The sequence below is a fragment of the Cyrtonyx montezumae genome, unplaced genomic scaffold (assembly GCF_038088225.1).
Source record: "Cyrtonyx montezumae isolate F1298 unplaced genomic scaffold, pur_monq_1.0 scaffold_10, whole genome shotgun sequence".
Classification (NCBI taxonomy): Eukaryota; Metazoa; Chordata; class Aves; order Galliformes; family Odontophoridae; genus Cyrtonyx; species Cyrtonyx montezumae.
The window spans coordinates 4,256,605-4,279,560 of record NW_027071826.1 but is presented as its reverse complement, the minus strand read 5'-3'; the positions used below and the strand labels follow the sequence as shown (position 1 = coordinate 4,279,560).

The 22,956-nt window shown below is 53.4% G+C and overlaps 2 protein-coding genes across 6 annotated transcripts in view; both read left to right on the top strand.

The window, feature by feature from the left end:
• The window catches only part of DDHD1 (DDHD domain containing 1), a 55,408-nt gene extending 53,488 nt beyond the window's left edge, over positions 1-1,920 (top strand). For both annotated transcript variants that reach the window (XM_065748623.1, XM_065748619.1), the window contains one exon: positions 892-1,920. In XM_065748623.1, the coding sequence (XP_065604695.1) occupies positions 892-1,085 (194 nt within the window). In that variant the 3' untranslated portion in view covers positions 1,086-1,920. The remainder of the gene's footprint in view (positions 1-891) is intronic.
• An 11,670-nt stretch (positions 1,921-13,590) lies between these two features.
• Positions 13,591-22,956, top strand: part of FERMT2 (FERM domain containing kindlin 2) — a 33,405-nt gene continuing 24,039 nt past the window's right edge. For 3 of the 4 annotated variants that reach the window (XM_065748538.1, XM_065748528.1, XM_065748520.1), the window contains exon 1: positions 13,660-13,828. In XM_065748538.1, the coding sequence (XP_065604610.1) occupies positions 13,672-13,828 (157 nt within the window). In that variant the 5' untranslated portion in view covers positions 13,660-13,671. Of the gene's footprint in view, positions 13,829-22,956 lie in introns of all 4 variants that reach the window. The other variant, XM_065748548.1, reaches the window with a different exon arrangement.

The window sequence follows — 22,956 nt, the reverse complement described above, 5'->3', positions numbered from 1 at the left end:
AGTGTTTGCCTCTGAGAGCACGGCCGCACAGCTCGCAGTGGGGTTTGGCTTCCTCCCAAGCTTCTGTAACGGAGACGGGGGTTGGTCGGCGTGTTTTTGCTGCAGAGCTCCAGGTCCTGAATGCATGCATCTCAGTGGAAATGGCTGTGGTTGTGTCCTGGTATGCAGAGGCTCCAGCTCCCTCTCTTTGCTGTGCTTGGGAAGAAGCAAAACACCGCTGTGAGGGATGAAGGGCCGTCACTCCCCTACGCTGCGGTGCCACGGCCGCGGGGGCAGTGCTGATGCGGTGCTCTGTTTGTGTGCTCCCCCAGCCAAGAATTAAAATTCCTTGAAATTGCCTTTGCTAAACGGCTGCATTTTTTACTCAATATGGGGTTTTGGCTTTTGTAGCTGAGCAGGCTTTTAGTTTTGTCCTTTTCACGCTATTGCTCCTTGCAGGGATTTTCTAACGGCTCGAGCGCCTTCACAATAGGTTAACCATTGGCCCAGTGAGAGCTGCTCTGAATGTGGTATTAATCAAAGCAGCCATTACAATGCAAGGATCACTGCTGAAACATATTCGGAATGATCTGGAAATCAAAAGGGCTAGAGCTATGGCTTTCCAAAAGCACCCAGCCTCCCCATTCAGCTGCCTGACAGAGTTTGCTAGAGGGAGCTCAGCATCTCCTGGATACTTCTATGTAGGTGTTGTAAGGAACGTAGATTTATTTCATTGATCATCATGCAGCAGTGATATACAGTTATATACAGTGTGTACCAGCCCTTTTCAAGCTTTAGGTTTGGCTTCTGCAGAACTGGAACCTACAGCTGATAGACAAATAAGCAAGGATTTCTTTTCCTTCCACTCACGTACAATTCTAACAGTGTTTCTCTTTCTTCTCCGATTTCTAGTGGAACTGGAGCACAGGATTGATTTTGAGCTCAGGGAAGGTCTGGTGGAGAGCAGATTCTGGTCTGCAGTCACGTCGCACACTGCCTATTGGTCATCTCTGGATGTTGCTCTTTTCCTCCTCACCTTCATTTACAAACACGACCAGGATGACACTGACAAATCCAATATGGACACTAACTGCAGTCCTGACTAGGTACTGGGAGGGATGGGAATGGAAACTTGAAAGCCAATGGCACAGAACGGATGCTAAACAGCAGTTCATATATGGCACGAAGGTTTCAGGTTTAAGTGCATGTTTGGGTTTTTTTCCTGTTTCTAAGAAGCAAAAACGAGTCGTATTGAGAAGCACTTTATAGTTGTAAACGTTCTGCAGTTACTCCAAATTCCTGTTTCGGTTTCTCCAAATCCCTGTGGACCTGGGCTGTGTGAACAGACGACCCAGCACGCAGCGTCGCGTGGGCACCGCTGTGCTTTGTGCTCGGGTGACATTCTTGTCGGTGACCATCGTTGCTGTTCAGTTCATTGAAGTACCAAAGAGGAGTTGATTCAAAAACAACAACAAAAGAAAGCAAAATCGATTTCCATTAACAAAATCTGTGTTACTTACAAACCTTGAGCTGCCATGTCCTGATGTCGTGTGTGTCGGTACGTAACGAGGGGTGGTGTTGTCTCTCTAGGATTTCTTCAGCTCCACATCCTGTTATCCTCAGCACCATCAGCCCATGGTGACTGCTGGCTCCTGCGGTGCTGTATCTGAAGCACCAGGAGATGGGCACTGAAAAGCACGGCGCGGATATTTGAAATACTGTAATTATAATTTATTATCTCTGTTTTGTTTTATTCCAGTGTATAAAACATGACGTTTTTTACTGGTTTCTTTTCTGGCATAATTTAAGAACCGTGTTTATTTTCTACAGTGTTAAGACTTTTTCTCAGAAAGGCATATCTTTGTACTACTGTTCAAATGAATATATGAACACTTTGGCATACTTTAAGTATTTTTTCATTAAAATAAATATTTGTGGTTTCACACAAATGACGTTAATCACCTTCCTCTCAAAGGTGAGTCATTGCTTGGCCAGGTCCCACGGGTCTCTGAAATGCACAAAGGCTTTGACCTCGGTGTGCAGAGGGTCCTGCTGCCCTTTGCCATGGGTAGGTGTGTGTGTGTGTGTGTGCAAGGAGCTGGCAAGAGGAAGGAGAGCAGCATATTGCAGGTCTTCAACTATGCAAGGCTCTAGAGCAGAAGTGTCAGATCCACAGCCTCTCCTCTGCCTCTGGCCCAGGTATTTATGTATGGCACGATTAGAAGCTGCACAATCTCAACTTTCCTTTGCAAAGGATGAGGCCGTGTCAGTGAATAGCTGTGTTCTCAGTGTAAGCAGATGTGGAACCAGCAGCCCCAACCAGCAGCACAGGACGTGAGAGCAGCCAGCCCTCCCTGCTGGAAGTGGGGAGGGGGAGGGCAGCAGCACTGCTGCTTGGGCTCCTGTTTGCTGCCCCAGCGTGTGGTGCAGTGGAGGAGGGATTGGGCGTGAGGCTGCGTGTTGTGGTTAGGGATTTAGCAGCAATTATAAAGGGATAAACAGTGCAAAGGGGGGAAAGGGAGGAATGGAGGGGGGTGGGAAGGGCAGAAGATGATGGGAACTGCACTGTTATAAAGGCAGAGAGAAGCTGGGTCTCTGGGAGTCTGGCTCTCTTAAATCCTTCTGGCCTCAGTGAATTGTAACTCATGCCTGGCAAGTTCACCTTGGTTGATGAATAATCATTAAAAATTAAAGTCCGCCCTTTAAGTGGAGCGAAGTTTGACACCTCTGCTCCAGAAAGCAGGCTTTTGTTTACGTGGCTGCTTTTCCAGATGCGTTGTTCAATCAACCCTCCTTAATGAGGAGACCTTGAACATAAAAGGAGAATCTCCTTTTGTACTTGGAACGTGCAAACCATTTCCAGACGCGCCCGGTTCGTGCTCAGGGTCGGACTGTGTCGCCACTGCACTGTCCCCTCCCACCACCAGATCTTGTGTTAAATCCTGTGAGCAGAGGGGGTTAATTCCTACAATTCTTGTGGTCTGCGTAAACTCTGCCGTTGTCCAGAACGTGTTTCAGATTTATGGCATGGCTCTTTCCCCCGCGTCGGGACGTGCTGCAGCCTGCTGAGTGCACTCCATAAAAGGGCTGGGATCCTCGTGTACCTCCTGTGTACCTCTGGGGCAAGCAGGGAGAGGAGCAGGAGCTGGGCATCGCCTTGCCTTCCTCCTGCTCTCACTAAGCATCTCCAAATGTCGTGCCAAAAAGAGGGCACTGCCTAGAGGACGAACGGAGATTTATCCTCAAGCATATCCAAGTGTATGAAGAGTGCTGCGGGCAGATTCCTGCCTTTTTAATTCTCAGAAAACCTCTCACCCTCTCGCAAAGGTGAAGTGCTCTTTGATAACATTAGGAAAAAAAAAAGGAGAAAAAGGGTTCCCCCCATATCTGCGGCGCAGCTCAGGCTCCAGCACAGTCACGTCTCTGCATGCTGGAGTCTAAATTTCACGCTTTAAACTTTCTGGTCCGCAGCAGAATATAGAGCTGGAATGTCCTGGCTTCCAATTACCGACTTGTTTTCATTCTCAGGAGTGATGTTCAGCCTTAAGAGCTGTGTTGACGGGTGGTTTTTCTTGAGAAACCAAGATAAGGGAAACGAACCGCGCTGCTGTCGCCTTCTGACCAATCCTCAGCTGCTTTCTGAAACTTGTCCTTGAGTTTCTTTGTCCAGATTTGACACTCACTGCTCGGCTGTGTTGCTCTGTAACAGGAGGTCATTTGGCAGATAACCTCCTTCTATTTTTTAAATGTATTTTACTGCATTTCATCCCTTTGCTTCTCATTTTTCCGTCGTGGCTGCCAGGTGACTGCCAACAGGACAAGAGGTGACAGCCTCACGCTGTGCCAGGTGAGGTGCAGGTTGGATATCAGGAGCACTTTCTTCTCTGACAAAGCAGTGCTGCAGTGGCTCAGCTGCCCAGGAGTGGTGTGGTCACTGTCCCTGGAGGTGTCCCAGAGCAGTGGAAATGTGGCACTGAGGGACGTGGGGCCATGGTGTGGTGGGCTGGGGATCTCAGAGGTCTTTTCCAACCTCAGTGACCCTGTGATCCCATGCTTTCTGGTGCCAGGGGCCCGCTGCTTTATTTTGCAGTGACAGCCCAGCTGCCTACCTTCAGTTGTTTCAGCTCCTTATCAGTTTGAGGCTAATGAGAAAGAAGTGTCTGTTCTCACGCCTATACTCCACCTGGTTGCCACCTCTTCCTCCTTCGTGATGCTGTTCATCCTGCTGCTCCTTTCCTACACCACTCGTGCCTCGAGCTGAATGGGTGGGAATTGATTTCTTTTACTTCATTCATCGCTATGTCAACTGCTTGTGGTTAGATAGTTAATGTACATTTGTGTGCCCTCTGCCCCACAAGTTTATTTCAAATGTCATTCCCTTTCCTATTCTTCTGTTATTGGCTTGGAGACGAGGTTTCTGCCTGCACGTGACGTTTCTCTGTCCGAGTCAGCCTGGAGCTGACAGAATAGTAGAATGGTTGGGTTGGAAGGGTCCACAAAGCCCACCCAATTCCAACCTCCTGCCATAGAGTTATCAAATGGGTGGGGTTGGAAGGGCCCTCACAGCCCCCCCAGCCACACTCCTGCCATGAGCTGGCTGCCCCCCACTGGAGCAGGCTGCCCGGGGCCCCATCCAATGTGGACAAGATGGGTGTGCGTGTCCAGTGTCCCCAAAGAGTAGGAAAAGCCCCAGCACGTGGAATGAAATGCCTGGCTGTTGAGCTTCCAGATCACCCCGGAGGTCAGTGCTCTCTGGTCCCATTAGAAAACAAATTCCACCCTCAGCCCTTCCCCTGAAGATGCCCCATCTCCCTGCAGCAGCCCTCAGCCATGTCCTTTCTCTTGTCCAGGAGTCCACAGCAAACACAGTGTCATGGTTTTCCATGCCTCATTGATTGCAAGTGTGGAGGTGGGAGAGGTGATGTACCTCCCTGCTCGGAGCTCTGCAGACCCCACAGCTGGTTTGCTCTCTTTGCTTTCACGGCTCTATCAATCTCTCTCAAAGTCTGTACCACATCTCAGAGTAGTGCCACGCTTTGCTCTTGAAGAGCAGCCTCTTGAAGGGTCTTGACATTTCACTGTGCTCCTCGATAAGGAAGATTCTTGGCCTCCAGTTTAAAACAAAACTTCAAGATTGTTTGTGCCAAAGTATCTGGTTTGGGGGTTCAACTATTTTCTGCAGTTCGTAAGAAGTCTCCTTCAGTGTAGGATTTGAATTAGTAATAGGTCTTTTAATTAGAAATTATTTCATCTTATCCAATGCCTTATGAATCCAGACTTCTCTCCTCTGGTATGCCATCACAGCACAGGGAGTGGTGGGATCACCACCCCTGGAGGTGCTCCAAAACTGTGGATCTGAGGGACGTGGGCAGTGGGCACAGTGGGGGTGGGGCAAGGCTGATCTTGGAGGTGTTGGAGGGCACCCACAGCTCTCTGAGCAGCCTGTGACACTCTCAGCAATGAGGCCAATGGACCACGCACTCCACAGTGTGTTCTCCAAGTTTGTGCTTCCAGAAGTGAGTTCACACTCCTGCTTTGTGGGCTCCAAACACTCAGGCATTGGGGTAAGGATGCAGCCTGAGCTGGGGGGCACCCAGCCCAGGGTGGGGGTGGGGCTGGGAAAGCAGTGAGGTCTCTTCCAACCCAACTCAACCCAACCATGCTGAGATTCCACGATGTGATTCTCTCAGTACAGACATGGAGAGACCTCCTTGCAGAGGAGGATGGGTCAGCCCCAAACCAGCGCTGCTCAGCTCCAGCTGCTCCCACCAACTGTGGTGCAGGGATGCCAGCACCGTGTCTCGTTGCTGTTTCACAGCACTCACCTTCAGCCGTGTCCGTGTGCTTTGCAAGAAGGGCTCACGTGGAAACAGCAGCCAAATGTTTTTTGTTAACAAAGCATGTCACCGTGGGACGGGACACTTGTGCCTCTTGGCACGCTCCTTGGGGTTTCTCTTTTATGCTTACCAGACTGCCCCTTGCGTGCAAGCCTTATTTTATAAAATCTTCCTATAAACAGAATTATTAAAAATCAGCGGGGGAGGGGAGGGAAGGAGGGAAGGAAAGAGGGAGGGGGAGGCTGCAGAAAAAAAAAAAAAGGAAGAGAGCAAAGCCATTCCTCCCAAAGCTGCGTGCCATGCTGTCACGAAAGCAACCTGCGTGCTGCAGCCTACATCTGTTTGCCAGGGGAGGAAGTGTTTTATTCCCGTGGTCGCTGACCCAACGTTGCATTACATCTGCAATCACAGAGCTCCCAGGACATCGGTGCTGGGCGCCCACCACTGTCCAGCACAGGGATGCTGCAGTGAGTGCTTTGCCAATTGCTGGTTGTATTTCATCATCGCAATGGCATTCTCAGCCCTCTCGGATTCATGAGTTACAGTGATGTGTTCGTGGCCCTCTGCGAAGCACTTCTGGACGCAAGATGTTTCTGTGCGAAGCATTGAGGTCCTTGCAGGTCTGCTCTGTGGGATCTGGGAACAGACCCGTGGATCCCACGTGTTCCATCTGTGTGCACAGCACGCTTGTTTCTCCACGCTCAGAGCAGTGTTTTGAAGCAGGGCTTCCAAATGAGCCCACGAGCTTCTGCAAAATGACTTCTCCCTCCCGACCCGTTCAGTTAATTAACCCACTCCATCGCTGGCTCCCCCTGAAGATGCCCCTCCTGAGTGAGATCTCTCTTCAGATTTGGACGAAGCACAACGGTTGAGTCATGATTTTGCTTTCTGGCTCTGCTGTCAGAGCACTGTTGCTCACAACGCTGGCTGTTGCCATATGCTTTTTTCATCAAGCAAAAGGGCGCAACTTTCTTTTTGCTTCCCCTGCCCCCTCCCCCCAGCTGACTCACTCCCTAAATATGTTTCTGGTTAGGATGCTTGCTGCCTTCTTCCTCACATACGGTTTTGCAGTTTGCCGTGCTCTCTGCAAATCGTCTCCACCAGCTCCAAAATCCCCCGGATGGGTCCTGGGGAGCGGAGTTGGAGCTGCCCATGAGCTCCTCATCTCACAGCATCACGGAATCAAAGCATCAGGGAATCACAGAATAAGCAGGGATCTGTGGAATTCTAAGGGACCACGGGGTAGGATGGTGAGCGTGGGGCAGTGGGGAGCCCCTGGTGCCAGAATGGAGCATCTCCCCATGAAGCAGACCGTGAATTCACCCAGTGATAAGCCCAGCCTTGCAGAAAGCAAGCTTTGAGCACGGGACCGGGGTTCTGACGACAGCCATCCTGGGGGCTTTTGCCCATTGCTTTCATTGCAGCCCCATCCTGTGATCCCTACTCCAACCATCCCGCAGTGCTGGGGCTGCAGCGTGTCCCATCCTCATCTCCCCGCACCCAGAAAGCCCAGGAGAGGCCATGCAGGACAGCCCGCCTGCTTCCAGCTGAGGAACTGAGATGCCAAGAGTTAAGCAGCTGGCCCCAGGCCAGAGCACTTGGAAACAAGCCCATGTCTTCCCTGTATTAGCTGGGACATGACCGAGGAGCATGCCTTGCCCCGCTGGAAATGTCACCCACGTTCTCTGAAGCAGCTATTCTGTGAAGAAGGATCTTGCTTTTTTGCTTTTCTTTTTCTTTCTCCTTAATGATCCCATGAAAGGAGGGGATTTGCTCTGTTAGATGAGGATGCCATGTCCACCAGGTCCCTTAATGGGAAAGGAGCTTTGCTGATGATGAACCACCATTGGCTTTTTCACTTTGAACCGATGTTCTCTCCTTGGACCCGCAGCACTGACCCTTCCCACACCATCTCCTTTCCATGGGATTTGATGAACTTGCTGTGATTTTTCTTTCCTTTGTTCTTTCCTATTGCTATTTTTCCTGGCTGGGTGCTGCCGTCGATGGGGAGGAAAAGGTTTTCCCTTCAAGGAATACATCACCATAACCCATGCGCTCATCTGGCAGCAGCTCCACTGCACGAAGCACTGCGGCCCCAATAGGAGGGATGGGGCCTTCATGCTTGGATGAAATACAGTGGCAGCCAGATCTCCTGGGCTCTGCCTTGAAAAGAAATCCCTCGGAGGATCCGATGGAGCCCAGTGCTGGTGTTACTTAAAAGCAAGCAAAATAAAGAGCTAAAGGCTGCGAGCCCAGGATAAACAGCAATGGCTTCACAGGACCTCACTTAAAAACCTCCAGGGAGGAAAGAGCACATCGGGCAGCCAAAATAGGCCTCTGCTCCTCTCCATTTCCATGCTTCCGTGTGGATGGGAAAATGAGTGAGGTCCTGGGAAGACTGTTCTGTGCTGTGCATCCCAGCACGCTGCAGAGCTGCTCACCTCCACTGCTCCCCCAGCCCCACCCCCGCGTGGGCTGCGTGCCCCCCCAGCTCAGGCTGCCCAGGGCCCACCCATGGCCTCGGGCACCTCCAGGGATGGGGCACCCACAGCTCTTTGGGCAGCAATTGATCTCCTGATTGGGTTATTCCTTCTCCAGCCTACCCTGAGACCTCACCTAAATCCCTCTCTGGCAGATTTCCCCATCTCTTTTTGCCTTTCTGTTGTGGAACTGAGCATTTTCCACCCCTTCATCCCTCCTGCTTTAGGTGAACCTTCTATTATCTGCCTGAAGATGTTATCAGTGCTCTCTTTCCCTAAGGCAAACAGCCCAAATTCCTCCAAGCCTCCCTCATCGATTTGGTATCTCCTAGGAGCTCCCACTTCTGTGTTTTGGTGAGGTTTGGGGGGATATTCTGAGGGGGGAAATTCTTTACCTAAAGGGCAGTGAGGCCCTGGCACAGGTTGTCCAAAGGAGCTGTGGGTGCTCCATCCCTGGAGGTGCTCAGGACCATGGATGAGGCTCTGGGGACAGCCTGAACTGGGTGGGCACACAGCACGAGTGGGGCTGGGGGGCTGTGAGGGCCCCCACTCCATTCTCACTCTATGACTCTACAATTCCCAGATGTCCCCACGTCCCCATTTCCACTGAGCTCCCCACCGAGCTCCAACCCTTCTGTTGCTGTGCCCGAAGGTGAAATCCGTCTGATTCAATCACGCCCTTGGTATTAAGCCACCCCAATCAGCTCTGTCTCCATTTCTCCAGCACTAACTGCATTACTGCCTGCTCAGCGCTGACCTTTCCACTGAGGACCGATGCCAGCCGGCACAGAACCACCCTGCAGCTCTGGCATCATCCACCTCCAGAGCTTGGCTGCTGCTCACTGCAGCTATGCAGATGCCGTGGGGATGCTTAGGGATGCCCAACCAGAGTGGGTTGTTCCCCCTGCACCCACATCATGGGCTCAGGGGCAAACTGGGGAGATACCTGCAGGGCAAAGCAGCACGAGCCCACATCAGGGCTCCCCCAGGGTGGCACGAGTGCCTCAGTGCCCACGTGGTGTCTGTGTCTTTGTTCCCGTGCCCGCTATCAGCTCTGATTTTGCAGCTCTGTGACGTTGTGCTGTGATAAAAGCACTCACTCAGGGATTTTTGTTCTCCAGCAGCGTGTGAACAAGGGCAGCCAAACCCCATCGGTGGCCAAACTCCACCAGTTCCATCCTCAGCGCCTTCCTCCTCCTCCTCTTCCTCTCACATTCATTCTTCGCAGCATTTCCCAGGCAGGGGTGGGATTTATGGGCACAGTGTGATTTATAGGGCTGTTGGGAATTATGGGCCTGCTGCTCTACTTGCCTGATCTGTGGGACAATGGGGAACTCCCTGCTCACTGCGCTGCTGCGGCGTGCCTGGTTCCAGGTCCTTTATTCCTCTTTGAGCAATGAGTGTTTGCTCTCAGCATCGACAGAACGGATGGATTTCCCTATTTACCCCCTGAGCTGCTGCTGTTGTAGCCGAGATCATGGGAGGTGAAGCATAAATCCATTTCCAAAACATGTTTTTGGGGCTGCAGCCCAGCACAGAGCACCTCATTGCCCAAACTGCAGTTTCTGCAGCAGGGAAGCCATCCCAGTGACTCCCCATCCCCATTATCCAGCCAGTTCCAGCAGCTGCATTTCCAGTCCTGGTTGGGGATGGGGCAGGACAAACACTAAGACGGGGCAGGACATAGGGTTGCTCCTGCTGGGCTTTGCTGCTGACTCCAACTGATTCCCAGCCTCTCCATACAGACACATGGCAGGGATGCTCCAGCTGTGCATCCCCGGATGCAGTACACAGGGTGAGCTCAGCCCCCAGAGGAAAAACCCACGGGCACGAAGCCAGCTTCATGGGGCCGTTGGGGAGGGGAGAGCTGGGGCCACAGTGATAATGGGAAACACGGGGCAGGGCGCGGGGCTGCAGCCTGTGAGTGCACAGATGGGGATGCACGGGGTGGGTTTTCCCACTGCTCCACTTCCCATCACAACAACTGCCCTGGGAGGGCCCAAGCAGCGGCCAGGAATCACTCATGGTGTGATTCAGGGAATATTCCCCACCCCCCTCCACCCGTGCTGCATTCAAAAGCCATCCAAGTGGATGCTCTCTGGCCAGCTTTGTAGGTAATGGTCTTGGAGCCATCAGATGAATTATTTGTGATCCTCATTTGTTCCTCTCGAATGCTGGGTGATCCTCATGGCACCCCACAGCCGACGGCTCCAGGGCTGAGGATGGAGTTTTGTGGCACATTTGGGTTTGCCAACACAAATCGAGCCCAGCAGAGCCTCTGCCCCATTGCAGGCACTCAGCCTCAGCTGGAAGGGCATTTCAGCCATAAGGTGAATTCATTAGGGCAGAACTGACCAGGATTCACCCCAAATTCTCCATCCCACGCACTCAAGCCTTCTGCTAACAGCCCCCTCCAGCTAACGTGACCTTCAGGTCAGAGGATGCTCCAGAGACATCTACATATAAGGGCCCTTGGGGTCATCTGGATGATGATTTGGGGCAAATTCCCTCCTTTCTGGGCCCAGGCAAGTGACAGGCAGCGGGAGCAGCTGGAACATCAGAAGGATGTGACCGCGGGATCGAAAAAGCACAGAAGATAAACGGCGGCCGAGGGATTAATGTCAACAGGAAACTCATGCCTGACACAGGTCGGGAAGGAGAGAGCGGGGTTACTGCTGCAAACTGCTGAGTGCAGAGGATGAGGCTGGGAAGCAAAAATCCCCGCCTGGGATTTTGGGAAGTGAAGTGCCTGCAGATCCTGGAAAGGAAGAGTGGGGGGAGAGCCCTCAGTGGGGGTACGGTCCTGAGCATGGTGCAGGGCACCGGGTGATGCCCTGCAGTGTGGGGTGATGAGACCTGGGCTTGGTTTGAGGGAGGTGCTCACTCTGCCTTGGTGTCTCTCATATGGGAGCAGCTCTCTCTCTCTCAAGCTAGGATTTATTCCAGCCCTGGGGATGAGTTTTGTAACCTTTGGTTACGAAGGACCAAGGTGATGGCTGTGACAGTCTCAGCTCTCGGTCCCTGCTTCATCCTACACATCCTCAGCCCTCAGGAGGCCACATCTGGCCACGTGTCCCCTCTAAAACTGGAGGCTCTTCCAGCACCTGGTTTCAGCAACGATACCACCGTGGCACCAGGATCATACATTTCCCTTGGAAAGATGGACAGCCCATCCTGAAGACATGAGGACAGAGGTCTGCAGACCTACAGGTCCCACCTCAGTGGGGCAGTCTCCTTGAGGACAGACTGTACTACAGGGGCAGAGGTATGGAGATGCTAATCCATCCTGGCAAGGTCACGAGGATTCTCTCATTGTCCAGATGTGTATGTCCCAACCCAGGAGGTGCCCGAGGCCATGGATGGGGCCCTGGGCAGCCCACAGTGGTCGGGGAGGTGCTGGAGCCACCAAAAATGCCAGGAAAATGCTTCTCCTTTCCTCCTCCCCCTTCTCTCGTGGCCCAGAGGTGCGCAGTGTGCAGACTTCAGCCAGCCCTGAGGGAGCCAGTCTGAGCAGCCCCAGTGCAGCAAGTCGGCAAAGCGAGCCGGCTCGAAGCGTTGCACAGAGTTAAACGCTATCAATAAAACAAAAAAGGTTGTGAAAAAGGCAAAATGGGTTTAACAAAGGCAACTTCATCCCGAGAGCCATCGAGCCGTGTGTCGGGAAGGGCGCTGCGGTTGTGGTGGAAGGGCTGGAAGTGCATCTGGAGGCATCACCTCCGTCCCGATGGAAGCAGCCGTGCACTCTGGCACCTTATTTGGCTGTGGGCGCGTGGAGGGAGCACACAGCTCTTGCAAACAAAGTGGGAAGAGCCAGGGATGCTTGGCTTGGCTTGGCTGCTTCTGACGTGTGAGCCCGTGTGGTGTTTCTGAGCTCGCCTCGGATCACGGCAGCGCATCGGTGACGCGGCCGCCCGCCTCTGTGCACACACACAGCGTAGGATGGGGACCCTGGGGGACCCCAGCACCACGAGCAGTGCAGCAGCAAGGGGTGCTCAGGGCGGGAGAAAGCAGCAGCAGTCAGCTGCAGTGAAACAAGGCGGCTGCAGCAGGGCCCGTGGTGCATTGCATCAGCTGGGAAGCTCGGCCAAAAGGCTGCAGTGCACAGTAACCCTTTCTGCGTACTGCCCTGTTGTTTGGTGCTGGAGCAACGCCGAGATAGGATCGGGGAGAGCTGTGCTGTGATGGGCTGCTGTTCCTCTGTTGGTGCCCTGCAAGTTGGGCTCCAGCTCCCAGGCTCGGGGGCAGAAATGGGGTTCCACTGGCCAGGAGCGAGGCCCAGTGGGGATTTGGGTCGGATTAATGTTGGAAAAGACCTCCAAGATCACGTAGTCCAACCATCAGCCACGTTAGCCTGAATCCTTCCCCCCTCTCTGTATGCTAAACCTCAATGCTTATAGGAAAGGGGATCCCACTGTAATAGCAAAATGGAAGAAATGGTGAGGCCCCATCATTCCTCACCATGAGGGTTTTACTCTCCTACCACTTATCCATCTCCAGACTCATGGGATGGGCACATGGGGAGCTGAGGACTGTGCCGTCCCCGATGCCACGGGTGAGGGGATGGCTTCAACGGGACACGGTGCCATTGCCACCACATCCTGAGCACCGTCCCGCTCCCTCCACACATGACAGATTGTCAGGAAGCCGGGCTGCCTTGGCGGGACGCATGTATCATTGGGTGGAGAGCTGCAGGAAGCGGATAATAGGGTTTTTTTTTTCGGTATTTGTGCCGGTTCAGGCTCTGGGTTCAGCCAGTTCCTATTTCCTAAGCTCTCGGGATGGAGGACGGCAGCGCATCGCCCAGCCTCGGCTCCGCGAACCACGACGGCAAGGTGAGGCTTTTGTCTTTGCGTTCTGCCAACGGGACGGGATGAACACATCCCAAAGCTGCCAGCAGAGAGGCAGTTAGCACGGCTCCGCAAGGCAAGCTCTCCCCGACCGCGTCCGGGCTGCGCTGCCCGACGGCTGCCGCTCCGTGCCGTGCCGTGCCGAGCCGTGCCGTGCCGTGCCGAGTCCCGGATGTTGGAGCAGCCCCCGCTGAGCTCAGTCCTTCTTTTCCATAAAAGGCCAAGGGGCCCGGCGGTCGTTTTTCCTTTAATTATCCCCCACCTCCTCCTTCGTCCCTCCTCCTCCTCCTCCTCCCATCCCATCGCTGCCCGCCCCTTCTCGCCCCCCCTCCCCCCCACCGGCGGCCCCGCAGGCAGCGGCTCGGGGGCGGCCGCGCTGTGCCCCCCCCCCCCCCCCCCACACCTCCCCTCGGCTCCGTCCGTCCCTCCCTCCCTCCGTCCCTGCCCCGCTCCGTGCCGTGCCGTGCCGTGCCGAGCCGTGCCGTGCCGGCGCTGAGCGCTGCTCGCTGCGCGCAGGAGGCCGGGGCCATGGCGCTGGACGGGATCCGCATGCCGGACGGCTGCTACGCCGACGGGACGTGGGAGCTAAGCGTCCATGTCACCGACCTGGGCCGCGACGTCACCCTGAGGGTCACCGGGGAGATCCACATCGGGGGAGTCATGCTGCGCCTCGTCGAGAAGCTCGGTGAGTGCCGGCCCCAGCATCCCAAGGCTCTGCTTTAACACCCGGGACTCTGCCTGCAGCCGGCGCTGGGGCTCTGCCCCGACGTCCAACGCCCTGCCCCGGCAGCCAGCCTCGAGACCCAGCTCCCTGCCCCACTGCTTTGCTCCAGCGCCCTGCCTGTCCCCCCCCAGCACCCTGCTCCAGTACTTTAATGCTCAGCGCTGAGACCCAGCACCCTGCCCCAGTGCTCTGCCTACACCCAACACCCGGGGCACAGCCTCAGCTCCCAGCCCTAATTGCGTCTCCTAACACCCAGCTGCAATACTTTGCTGTAGCCGTGCCCTGCGGCAGGTTTTGCTTTAGCATCCAGCCTGCAGCCAGCAGCCAGGGCACTGCCCCAGCATCCAGCCCCGGAGCTCTGCTCCAATTCTGTGCTTTGATATGCAGAGCCATGCATCCTGCACCCAGGGCTGTGCCCCAGTGCTGCGCTTCAGCTCCCAGCATCAAGCCTCAGGGCTCTGCCTCAGCACTGAGCTTTGGCACCCAGCACCCTGCCTGTGTGCAGCACCCAGCACCCTGCTCACATCTAGCATCAGCTCTCGGACTCCATGGTCCTTATGGGTCCCATCCAGCTGAGGATATTCTGTGATACGCCCGGACACATCACCCTGCCTCCGTCCAGCATCTGCTCCTCACGTCCTGCCCCAGCGCCCTATTCCAGCCCTCTGCATGCCCCAGGGTGCCCCTGCACCCCTCTGAGCTCCACACAGACCCCCCAGCAGCACCCACCCCATCAGCCCCGGGGTCCTTTTGGCTGCAATTTGCACTGAGCTGAGAAATGTCATCGCTTCGGGCCGGCTTTGGTGCGAGTTCTGTGATTAACAACAAGATTTAATTGACGGAGTTTGCTCAGAGCAGAGCCGGGCACGGTCAGCATTAGGGGAGGTGGCTGTCCATGCTGGCTCGCTGTGGTCTGTGCGTGCTCACCCAGCAGTCGTGTTGGGGTGGTTGCTGTCAGTGCTGGGATGAAGCATGAACTGTGTGCTGCGGGCACATGCCTGGGGCCGTGGGAGTAGCGGTGCTGTCAGCCGTGCCCGCGGGTCCTGCTCCAATGCAACGTGTTTGCTTTAAGAGCAGCGTCTCGCTTTGCTGTTAAATTGTTAACTGGGGTGAAAGGAAGGAGGAGATGGACCTAAGTAGGGTTGTGTCAAAGGGAAGCAGCCATTCGATCAAAGGGTGTTCTGCTGGAGGCCGCCCTGCCTCCAAAATCCCATTTACGTCGGTGTGATTTTTCTGCTGGAGCTGCAGAAAGCTCCGCCTGAAGCCGGGGAAGCAAAACAAAAAGCCACCAAAGCAAAACAACAAAGAAATAAGGACGGAAACAAAACCCGGCCCACCTCTCTGGCTTGCTAGAAATGGTAAAAGCAGTCCCCAGTGATGGAGGGCTCTGCCGAGGGGACAGAGCGCGGCGAGGACCCGAATTAGTGGCTGACGTCAGGCGTCCCCGCGCCGTGCTGGTTAAATTAGGCATTGTATGAAGGGGAAGGAATGCCAGCAGCACGGGAACGGGATTCTGCTGCCCTGCTGTCCCAGCCCGCAGAGCTTGGGGCCTCTGGCACGATTTCCACATCGAACCCGTGTGGATTTCCTCCATCCCTCGGCTGTTTTTGCTTTTTTATTTTTTTATTTTTCTTTCACGGCTGTCCGTGCTTAAGAAACAAAGAAACAAAAAAGTTGTGTTGTGTCTTTCTCTGTCTCTCTTTCTCTCTTGTTTTCGCTGCGGGTTTTGAGGAACGGCAGCGCTGCGGTGCCCGGGGTGGATGGATGGGATGCAGACGGACGGGGCTGGGCTGGGTTTGACTCTTCCATCCCTTGTGGGTGATGCTGGGGCAGGGGAAGCCCAGTGGGGAGCATCCACGAGATGTGGGGCGTTTATGGGGCCTGCTGTAGGATGCCAGTGGATGCGGTTGGTGGCTTTGAACGTAACCCCCATGCGTTCCCTCCTGGCAGGCCCGGCAATTAAAAGCTATCGCTGATTCAGGCAGCGATTGGGAAGAAAAACCCCAAGTGGGGATTCTGGTTACTCGGTGCTTTGCATTGCCCTGTGTGCTCCCGTTATCCATCACCCCACCGCATTCGGGCGCCGCGTTCACTGAGCTGTGCAGAAAAACGGGCGCAGAGTGCCGAGGTTCGAAGAGCAGCACTGTTTATTTGGTGACCTCTAAAGGTCCAGGGCAGAATCCTGGTTACACTGCAGGAGCTGTGCAATCCATCCTACCCGTGCTGCTGTAGCACGTGGTGCCCATGGAGTTGGGGTGAATTATTCTCTCTCTCTGTATGTTTCTGCTGCGCTCTGGACTTGGCCCATTTGCAGAAGACAGCTGATTGCGTTTGAAGCAGGCAGCAGCTGCTTGGCTTTGCCCAAAGCCCCGAGCAGGGCTTGTAGGAATCCTGCCACTATTGACTTACAAAGTCACTGCAAGTGGAGGAAGGAAGGAAGTGAGCAGAGGTTATTGTTGTTGTCGGCTCGAGGCTGTTTTAAACATATGTGGCCAAAACTTTGCTCACGTTTATTTGTTTGCAACGTGCCTCGGGAAGAGCAGCGTGGGATGCTCCTGGGGGAGATAGTGGGCTCAGGGATTGCCACTGGCTGGGCATACTCATGGGGAACGAAGGCCTGGTGTTGTGGTGGATCAGGGCTCTGGTAAGGGTTTCCAGCTCCGTTGTCCCCTCTGGCAGCTCTTGTGTTGTGTTCTCGTGGTGTGTCCCCTGGGCACAAGGGCTGTCGCATGCAAATTTGGGGTTTTGGGGTTGGTGTAGGGCATGGAGAGCTCTTTCTTTCTCTGGTTTCAGCCTGCAGATGTGCCTGGGATTCACAAAACTGAATGAAAACATCGGTGTTTGCCATGTCGGGTCTGTCTGTCTTAATGGAACCCGTACGGGGTTATGAATAAAACACCAGGGAAGTGCAACCTTATTGATTCTGAGCTTTGTCTTTGAGGTTTTGCAGTGCTTACAAGTGCTACCAGCCATGGTGAGCCTTGCCATGGGAGCTCCTTGCCTTGAGGCTGTAATGGGCTCTTTGGAACAGCTCAGGACCTTGTCAAATAAACACAGAGTGCTTTGAGCATCCCCAGAGAGCTGCAGGCAAAGCTTTGTTAGGTGCTGTGCTGTTCGAGGAGGTGATGGGAATGGGTTGGAGGCCAAAGAGCTGAGGGGAACTGGTGTCCCTGCCGAGGGCAGCTGGTGCTGGGCAGAGGTGGTCCTCCTGGGGAGCATCACGCTGGGCTCTATGGCAGCTGGGCTGGGCTGTGGGGAGGGTGCTGATGCTGGTGCAGCAGAGAGTTGTTGGGCTGTGTTGGGGCAGGAGCAGCTCGCGTGGTACCCAGCACTCGGTGGAGTCATTTCATATCGCTCCACGTTTTGCTATCAGCATGTGGTTGGTATCTCCACGAGCGTCCCGTGCCGAGGGCTGATCCCCAGAACAACACGTTTTTAATGGCTTGTAAGTGGGAACATGCACGTCGCCGTTAGGGCAGCCCGAGACCTGGAGGGTCGGCGTGGGCTGCTTGCTGTACACAGCTCCTGGCTGCAGGAAGCTCCTGCATAGGCACGCAGCTCATCGCGGGGCTGCAGCTGACATAAAGTCCTCTTTGTTGGTGTCAGCAGGAATTCAGGGAGCTGGGAGCTGTGTGCTGGCAGCTCCCGGCCGTGCGTGCTCCTACCCCGAGCGGCGACGACTCTTGGGAAGCCAGAAAAAAAAAAAAGTAAAAAAAAAAAAAAAAATTTAAAAATCGATGAAAAAATAAATCTATTCTTGCTACTTCTGCCGTCACTTCCTCTCTCCCGGGTGTGTTTGTTCTTTGTCCAAATAGTGGCAGTGGGGAAGTGGCCGTCCCACACCTGGAAGCAGAACCCATCGGTGCTGGGAGAGGTTCCCCTTCCAGCCCAGACCGGGGGTGGGGGGGGGGGATGTGGTGCCCAAATTGTCAGTGACCACAGACAGGAAATTGTTGGGTTTGCCACTCGGAGCCAGCCGGGATCGGCGGCTTCCTCTGGGTGTGCGGGCGGCTTTTGCTGTGGCTCAAAGCGTGGGATGGGGCTGGGGGAGCAGGGCCGGCGTGCTCCCCCACTGGTGAACCTCCCAGTTTGCTGAATGGGGGCACTTTCTTGCCAGAAGGAGCAAAGCAGGGCCAGGAGGACGAGGGATGGTGCTGAAGTGGGGAGTGGGGCAGGATTTATGGGATGGTGCCCCGTGGAAGGGGGCTGGCAGCGCGCACACAGGGATACCCGGTGCAACACGTGGTGGTGTTGGGCTTTCACCGTTGCTCTTTCTGTTACTGAGGTGGGGGTGGAAGGGTGTGTGGGCACCGCCGTGGAGTTCTGGATGAGGGGAGTGTTTGCTGAGTTGGGAAAGAGCGGAGGGAGTGTTTGCACGGCATGCTTGGGTCATTGCAACATCACCGATTGCACAGCTGCTGCGAGCCCACGGTTTGGGCATTTTTTTGGGGGGGGGGAGGATGTGTTGGAGGTTGGTGGAGCCTTTTCTCCTAGAGAGCGGCCAGGGTGCTGTGGCCGTTGCAGAGCTCGCTTTGCAGGGGTGCAGTTGTTATCAGAGGAACTGGTGCTGAGCAGGCTGAGGTGCTGGGATGGGGGCTGCCCACTCAGCCCTCCGTTATCTGCCTGCTGCATGCATCCTGCACAACGTTCTCCTGCTGCTATCGTCTGCAGTGCCTCCTGGCACGGCTTGCATGGTTGCTGGGGATGAGCCAGGATCGCACCTCCAGCGATGGGGCACCCACAGCTCTGCGGGCAGCTGTGCCAGCTCCTCCCCACACTGACTGTGAAAAAATCTTCCCCCCCCCCCGACCCCATTAATTAATCTCTCCTATTTTAGTTTAAAGCCATTCCCCATTGTCCTGTCGCTGTGACCCAGTGCATGGGGACGGAGGGATGCGCAGTCATGGCAGCTGGATGCTCCCTGCAGAAGTGCTTTTCCTTCCTTCTGTCCATCCATCCTTCCATCCTTCCTTCCAGGCAGTGCTTGAATCACACCAGCCCCTCCGTAATCAAGTTTCCTTCCATTACTCCCACTTCCATCTGCCTCAGCTCTGCTGCTATGCCACTGGATGGGGTGTAGGGGGGCACCCTGCTACATCAGGACATGAACCCTGCTAAAAAAAATCATTAAAAATAAAACCCCACCTTTTGCTTTCCTTCCTTCCCTCCCTTAGGAAAATGGGGGTGTTGGGGTCACGGTGGCAGCATTTGTAGGGCTGGGGTTGGGCAAGTGGTTGCAGCTGGAGCAGGAGGGATATCTGTGCAGCAGTGCAAGTGGCACCGTAATGAATCAGATTGCCAAGTGCTAGTTGAGTAATCCTGTTAGCACTGAAAAGAGCTTCCTTCCTGGAGCTTGCTGCAGAGCTGGAGCGACTTCCACGCCCGCGGGGCTTTGTCCTTGCTGGGGGTGCTGCCTTGGTTCTGCAGAGCAAAGGCAGTGATCATCCTGAGCAAGGATGTGTCGGGCAGCTGTGTCCTGCATCGAATCCTGCGTTGCATTTTAGGGACGTGTTGAGCACACATGGGTCAGCTGTTGCACGTGATGATCCTAGAGGTCTTTTCCAACCTTCGTGGTTCTATGAGCCATTCCCAGAACCATCTGAGAACCACTCGTAGAACCGCAGAGGTTGGAAAGGACTGCAGAGGGCAAGCAGTTCAGTGGGTTTCTCATGGCTGGCCTCATAGTGGGCACGTGATTAAAACCCCTTATTAAATCTTACAAGTACTGCGAGCATCATGTTGCTGATGGCAGCTGATTGCAGCTGGCTGGTAATGATTTTGAGAGGCCGTTTCTGTGCTTCAAAGTATAATTTTTCAGGTCTCATTACCGAAGCGCAGAAGGATTTTTTAATCCTTTTCCATTTAAAATCCCAATGTACGCTCCCAAATTCCACCAACCCACACTGACAAACAGATTGCTCCTGACCCCATCACCCAGCAGAACCCGCTAGAGCTTCGGCCTGACCCCACGTGAGTGGAAACATCACACTTTCTGCATTTTTTTTCCATGATTGTCCAAGAAGGAGTGGCTTTGGCATGTTCAAAGGAATCTGGGTGTATGGAGGTCAGCATGAGCAGGGGGGGGTGCTGGCAGGTCCCACCCCACAGGGATCAGTAGATGGACGTGTGTATGTGTATAAGGTCATGTGTGTATATACAGAGCTGTGCCTGTATACATGAATTTACCAAGAGAGAGAATACCTATATATTTGGGTAGATATGGTGTGTGTGTCTATATCATAGATACACACGGCTGTGTACACATACATATATAAAACGGCGTGTACATAAGATAGAGTAAGGATTGAAACCAGGTCACAGCCTGGGCACTTCCACTTGAGTACACACATGTATACGTCTATATGTATATACACATACACATCTGTACGTGTACTCAAGTGGAATGAAAAGTGTGATGGCACACACATATACATCTGTATGAGAATCATAGAATCATCCCAAGTGAGGAAGACTGCTGAGATCATCTAGTCCAACCATCAACCCATCACCAGCGTGCCCACTAAACCATGCCACTATGAGGGCAAATGTGTGTGTTTGTATATGGTATATAGGTAAACATGAAGGTTTGTAACACACACAGTACTTACCCACATGTATATATCAATTGGCAGTGTTTGAAGGTAGTCGTGTGTGCACTTGTGTGTTGGTATGGGTGGATATATGTTGGATGTTGTGTTGAGGGACATGGTTGAGAGAGGACTATTGGTGATAATTCTGGTTTTAATTCTGCAGGAATTCATCCCACAGCAGTCCCTTTATGTAAGTGGCACTGCTCAGGCTGTGATCTGGTTTCCACTCTTACGCCGTATCGTATGGATATGACACTTATATATATGGATCTGTTTGTGCATGTATGATATAAATATATAGGGGTGTATGTGTCTGTGCGTGATATCAATGTGTATATATGTATATTATAGATTATATTGAAACATATTTTATATGTATTTATATATTTTAGAGCTATATTATATATCTTGCATACATACTACATTATATCTTAGTGTCCTTATCTATATAAGTATATGGGTCTGTGTTAATGGGTCCATATGTATGTGTACGGATCCATAGAGAGAGAGAGATACACCGTATGTATAAATATAGTGCCAAACAAAAAAAAAAGCTTGTGCAGGAGCTTTCTAATCCCAACCCAAATCTCAGCCCTGTGTGCTTGGCTATTGGTGAGCAGGAGGAGGAGGTCCTGCAGCAGAAGGAGGGCCCATTGAGCACAGGGGATATCCCAAAACAAGGAGGCACAGGCAGTGTTTATGTGACACCAGGGTCTTGTATGTGGCTGCCAAGGAGCATGGCTGCTGCAGGGCTGGGGGTCCCCATGGGTCCTTCTGTCCTCCCCTGAGCCAGGCACTGGTGAGCTTGCAGTATCTCTTGTTATTTTCTGCTGCTTGAATCCCAGATGGGAACGATTGGGAATGGAAACATGCCAACGGAATTGGAAGGCACCCATTGGGATCACAGAATGGCTTCGGTTGGAAGGGACCTTGCAGATCATCTAGTTCCAACCCCCCATTGAGTCCAGCCCCAAGGACGTCACAGCTCAGTGTTAACCATTTCCAAGGCTCCTTTATGCACAGCTACCCCAGAGGCTGCTCGCTGGCCATCTCACCCTTAACCCAAAGTGCTCACTGTGGTTAATCTGCAGCGAGAGCCCAAATCCCCTCCTGTGCCCTTTTACACATAAGCATTACCCATTCAAAATGCTTTTTTTGTTCCCCCCCCCCCGGACTTCTGTGCCAACCTGTTAAGCTTCAGGCCAGACACAAGTTGGACCTCATTACCAAAGTCCATTGTAATGATTTCTCAGATTTTTCTGAGAGTAGTCAAGGCTTGTGCAAGTTTGCATGCTTTTCTATATTTGGTTTTGTTGAATTTGAGTGTACAAAGCTGCTGAAAAGTGCAGCTTAGCATTTCTGCTTTCTGGATGTGTGATTATGCTATTTTAGCACAGGTTGAAAGGAAAACGATTCTGCTTTTCTCGATAACCCCAAAATTGAGATCCCAGTGCCTGACAGGGACCCAAAACCCCATTTGTTGTGTTCATCTCATCCCATGCTGCAGGGCTCTGGGTATGGGCTGGTGGCCACAGAGTGGCAATGGCAATGGGTGACAGCTGGTGGCTTTCACCCAGCTCCTACATGGGAGTCCAAGGCCACAGGAGGGTCTGGGGCAGAAAGCCGCCTTAGTGTCATGCCAGGGTTTGACCCAGAAAGTGCCTTGGTTTTAAACCTCTTTTTTACTGTGGAAATTAAAGTAATCCTACAAAATCCATAAGCTCAAAACTTCCTGGTAACCCCATTCCAAGGGCAGAAGTGTGTCCGTTACGTCCTGCATCCTCTTGGGGATCTCCTCTGCCTGCCCACGTGTCGTCCTGCAGAGACGTTTGGGTTTCCCCTTGGAAGGAGAGCTTTAGTTCCCCTTGTGGGTGCTGATGCACCCCGCTGGTTTCGGAGGTTCAGAGCCTCAGGAGGGCTTTGCAAAATGCAGCTTCCACTTCACATCATAGAATATCCCAAGTTGGAAGGGACCCACGGGGATCATCGAGTCCACTTCTTTCCTTTGAGTCACTGTTGGGAGCTTTCCAGTTTCATTTGCAGGAACTGAAAGACTTGGCAGGAAGCTTATTTAATTCCATTTAATTTTGTTTAATTCTGTTTTCTGTGCACGTGTGGGTAGCTGGGCTCACCTTCAGGTGGTGGCAGGGTGAGCTGACAGCTGATACCAACCTCTAAAGTAGAAATCCCTCCTGGGAACCTTGGTGTTACATCAACTGGGACTTCACGGACCCAGTGTGGCTCCTTGCTGCTTTTCTTCCTGCCTTGCCTATTTCTGGGTCAGTGCTAGAGTTGTAGGACGGCATGGGTTGGAAGGGATCCCATTGTCCTAAATTCTGCATGGTGTGCAAGGAGCATCCTTTTGCTCAGCATTGCTGGATGTAACAGCCAATGGAGAAGAGGAAGCAGTGACACCCTTCAGACCCATTGGTACATCCTGTAGCAACTGACTCATCCCTGAGCAAACACCTCATCTCCGAGGTGGCTGTTTTGGGGTGC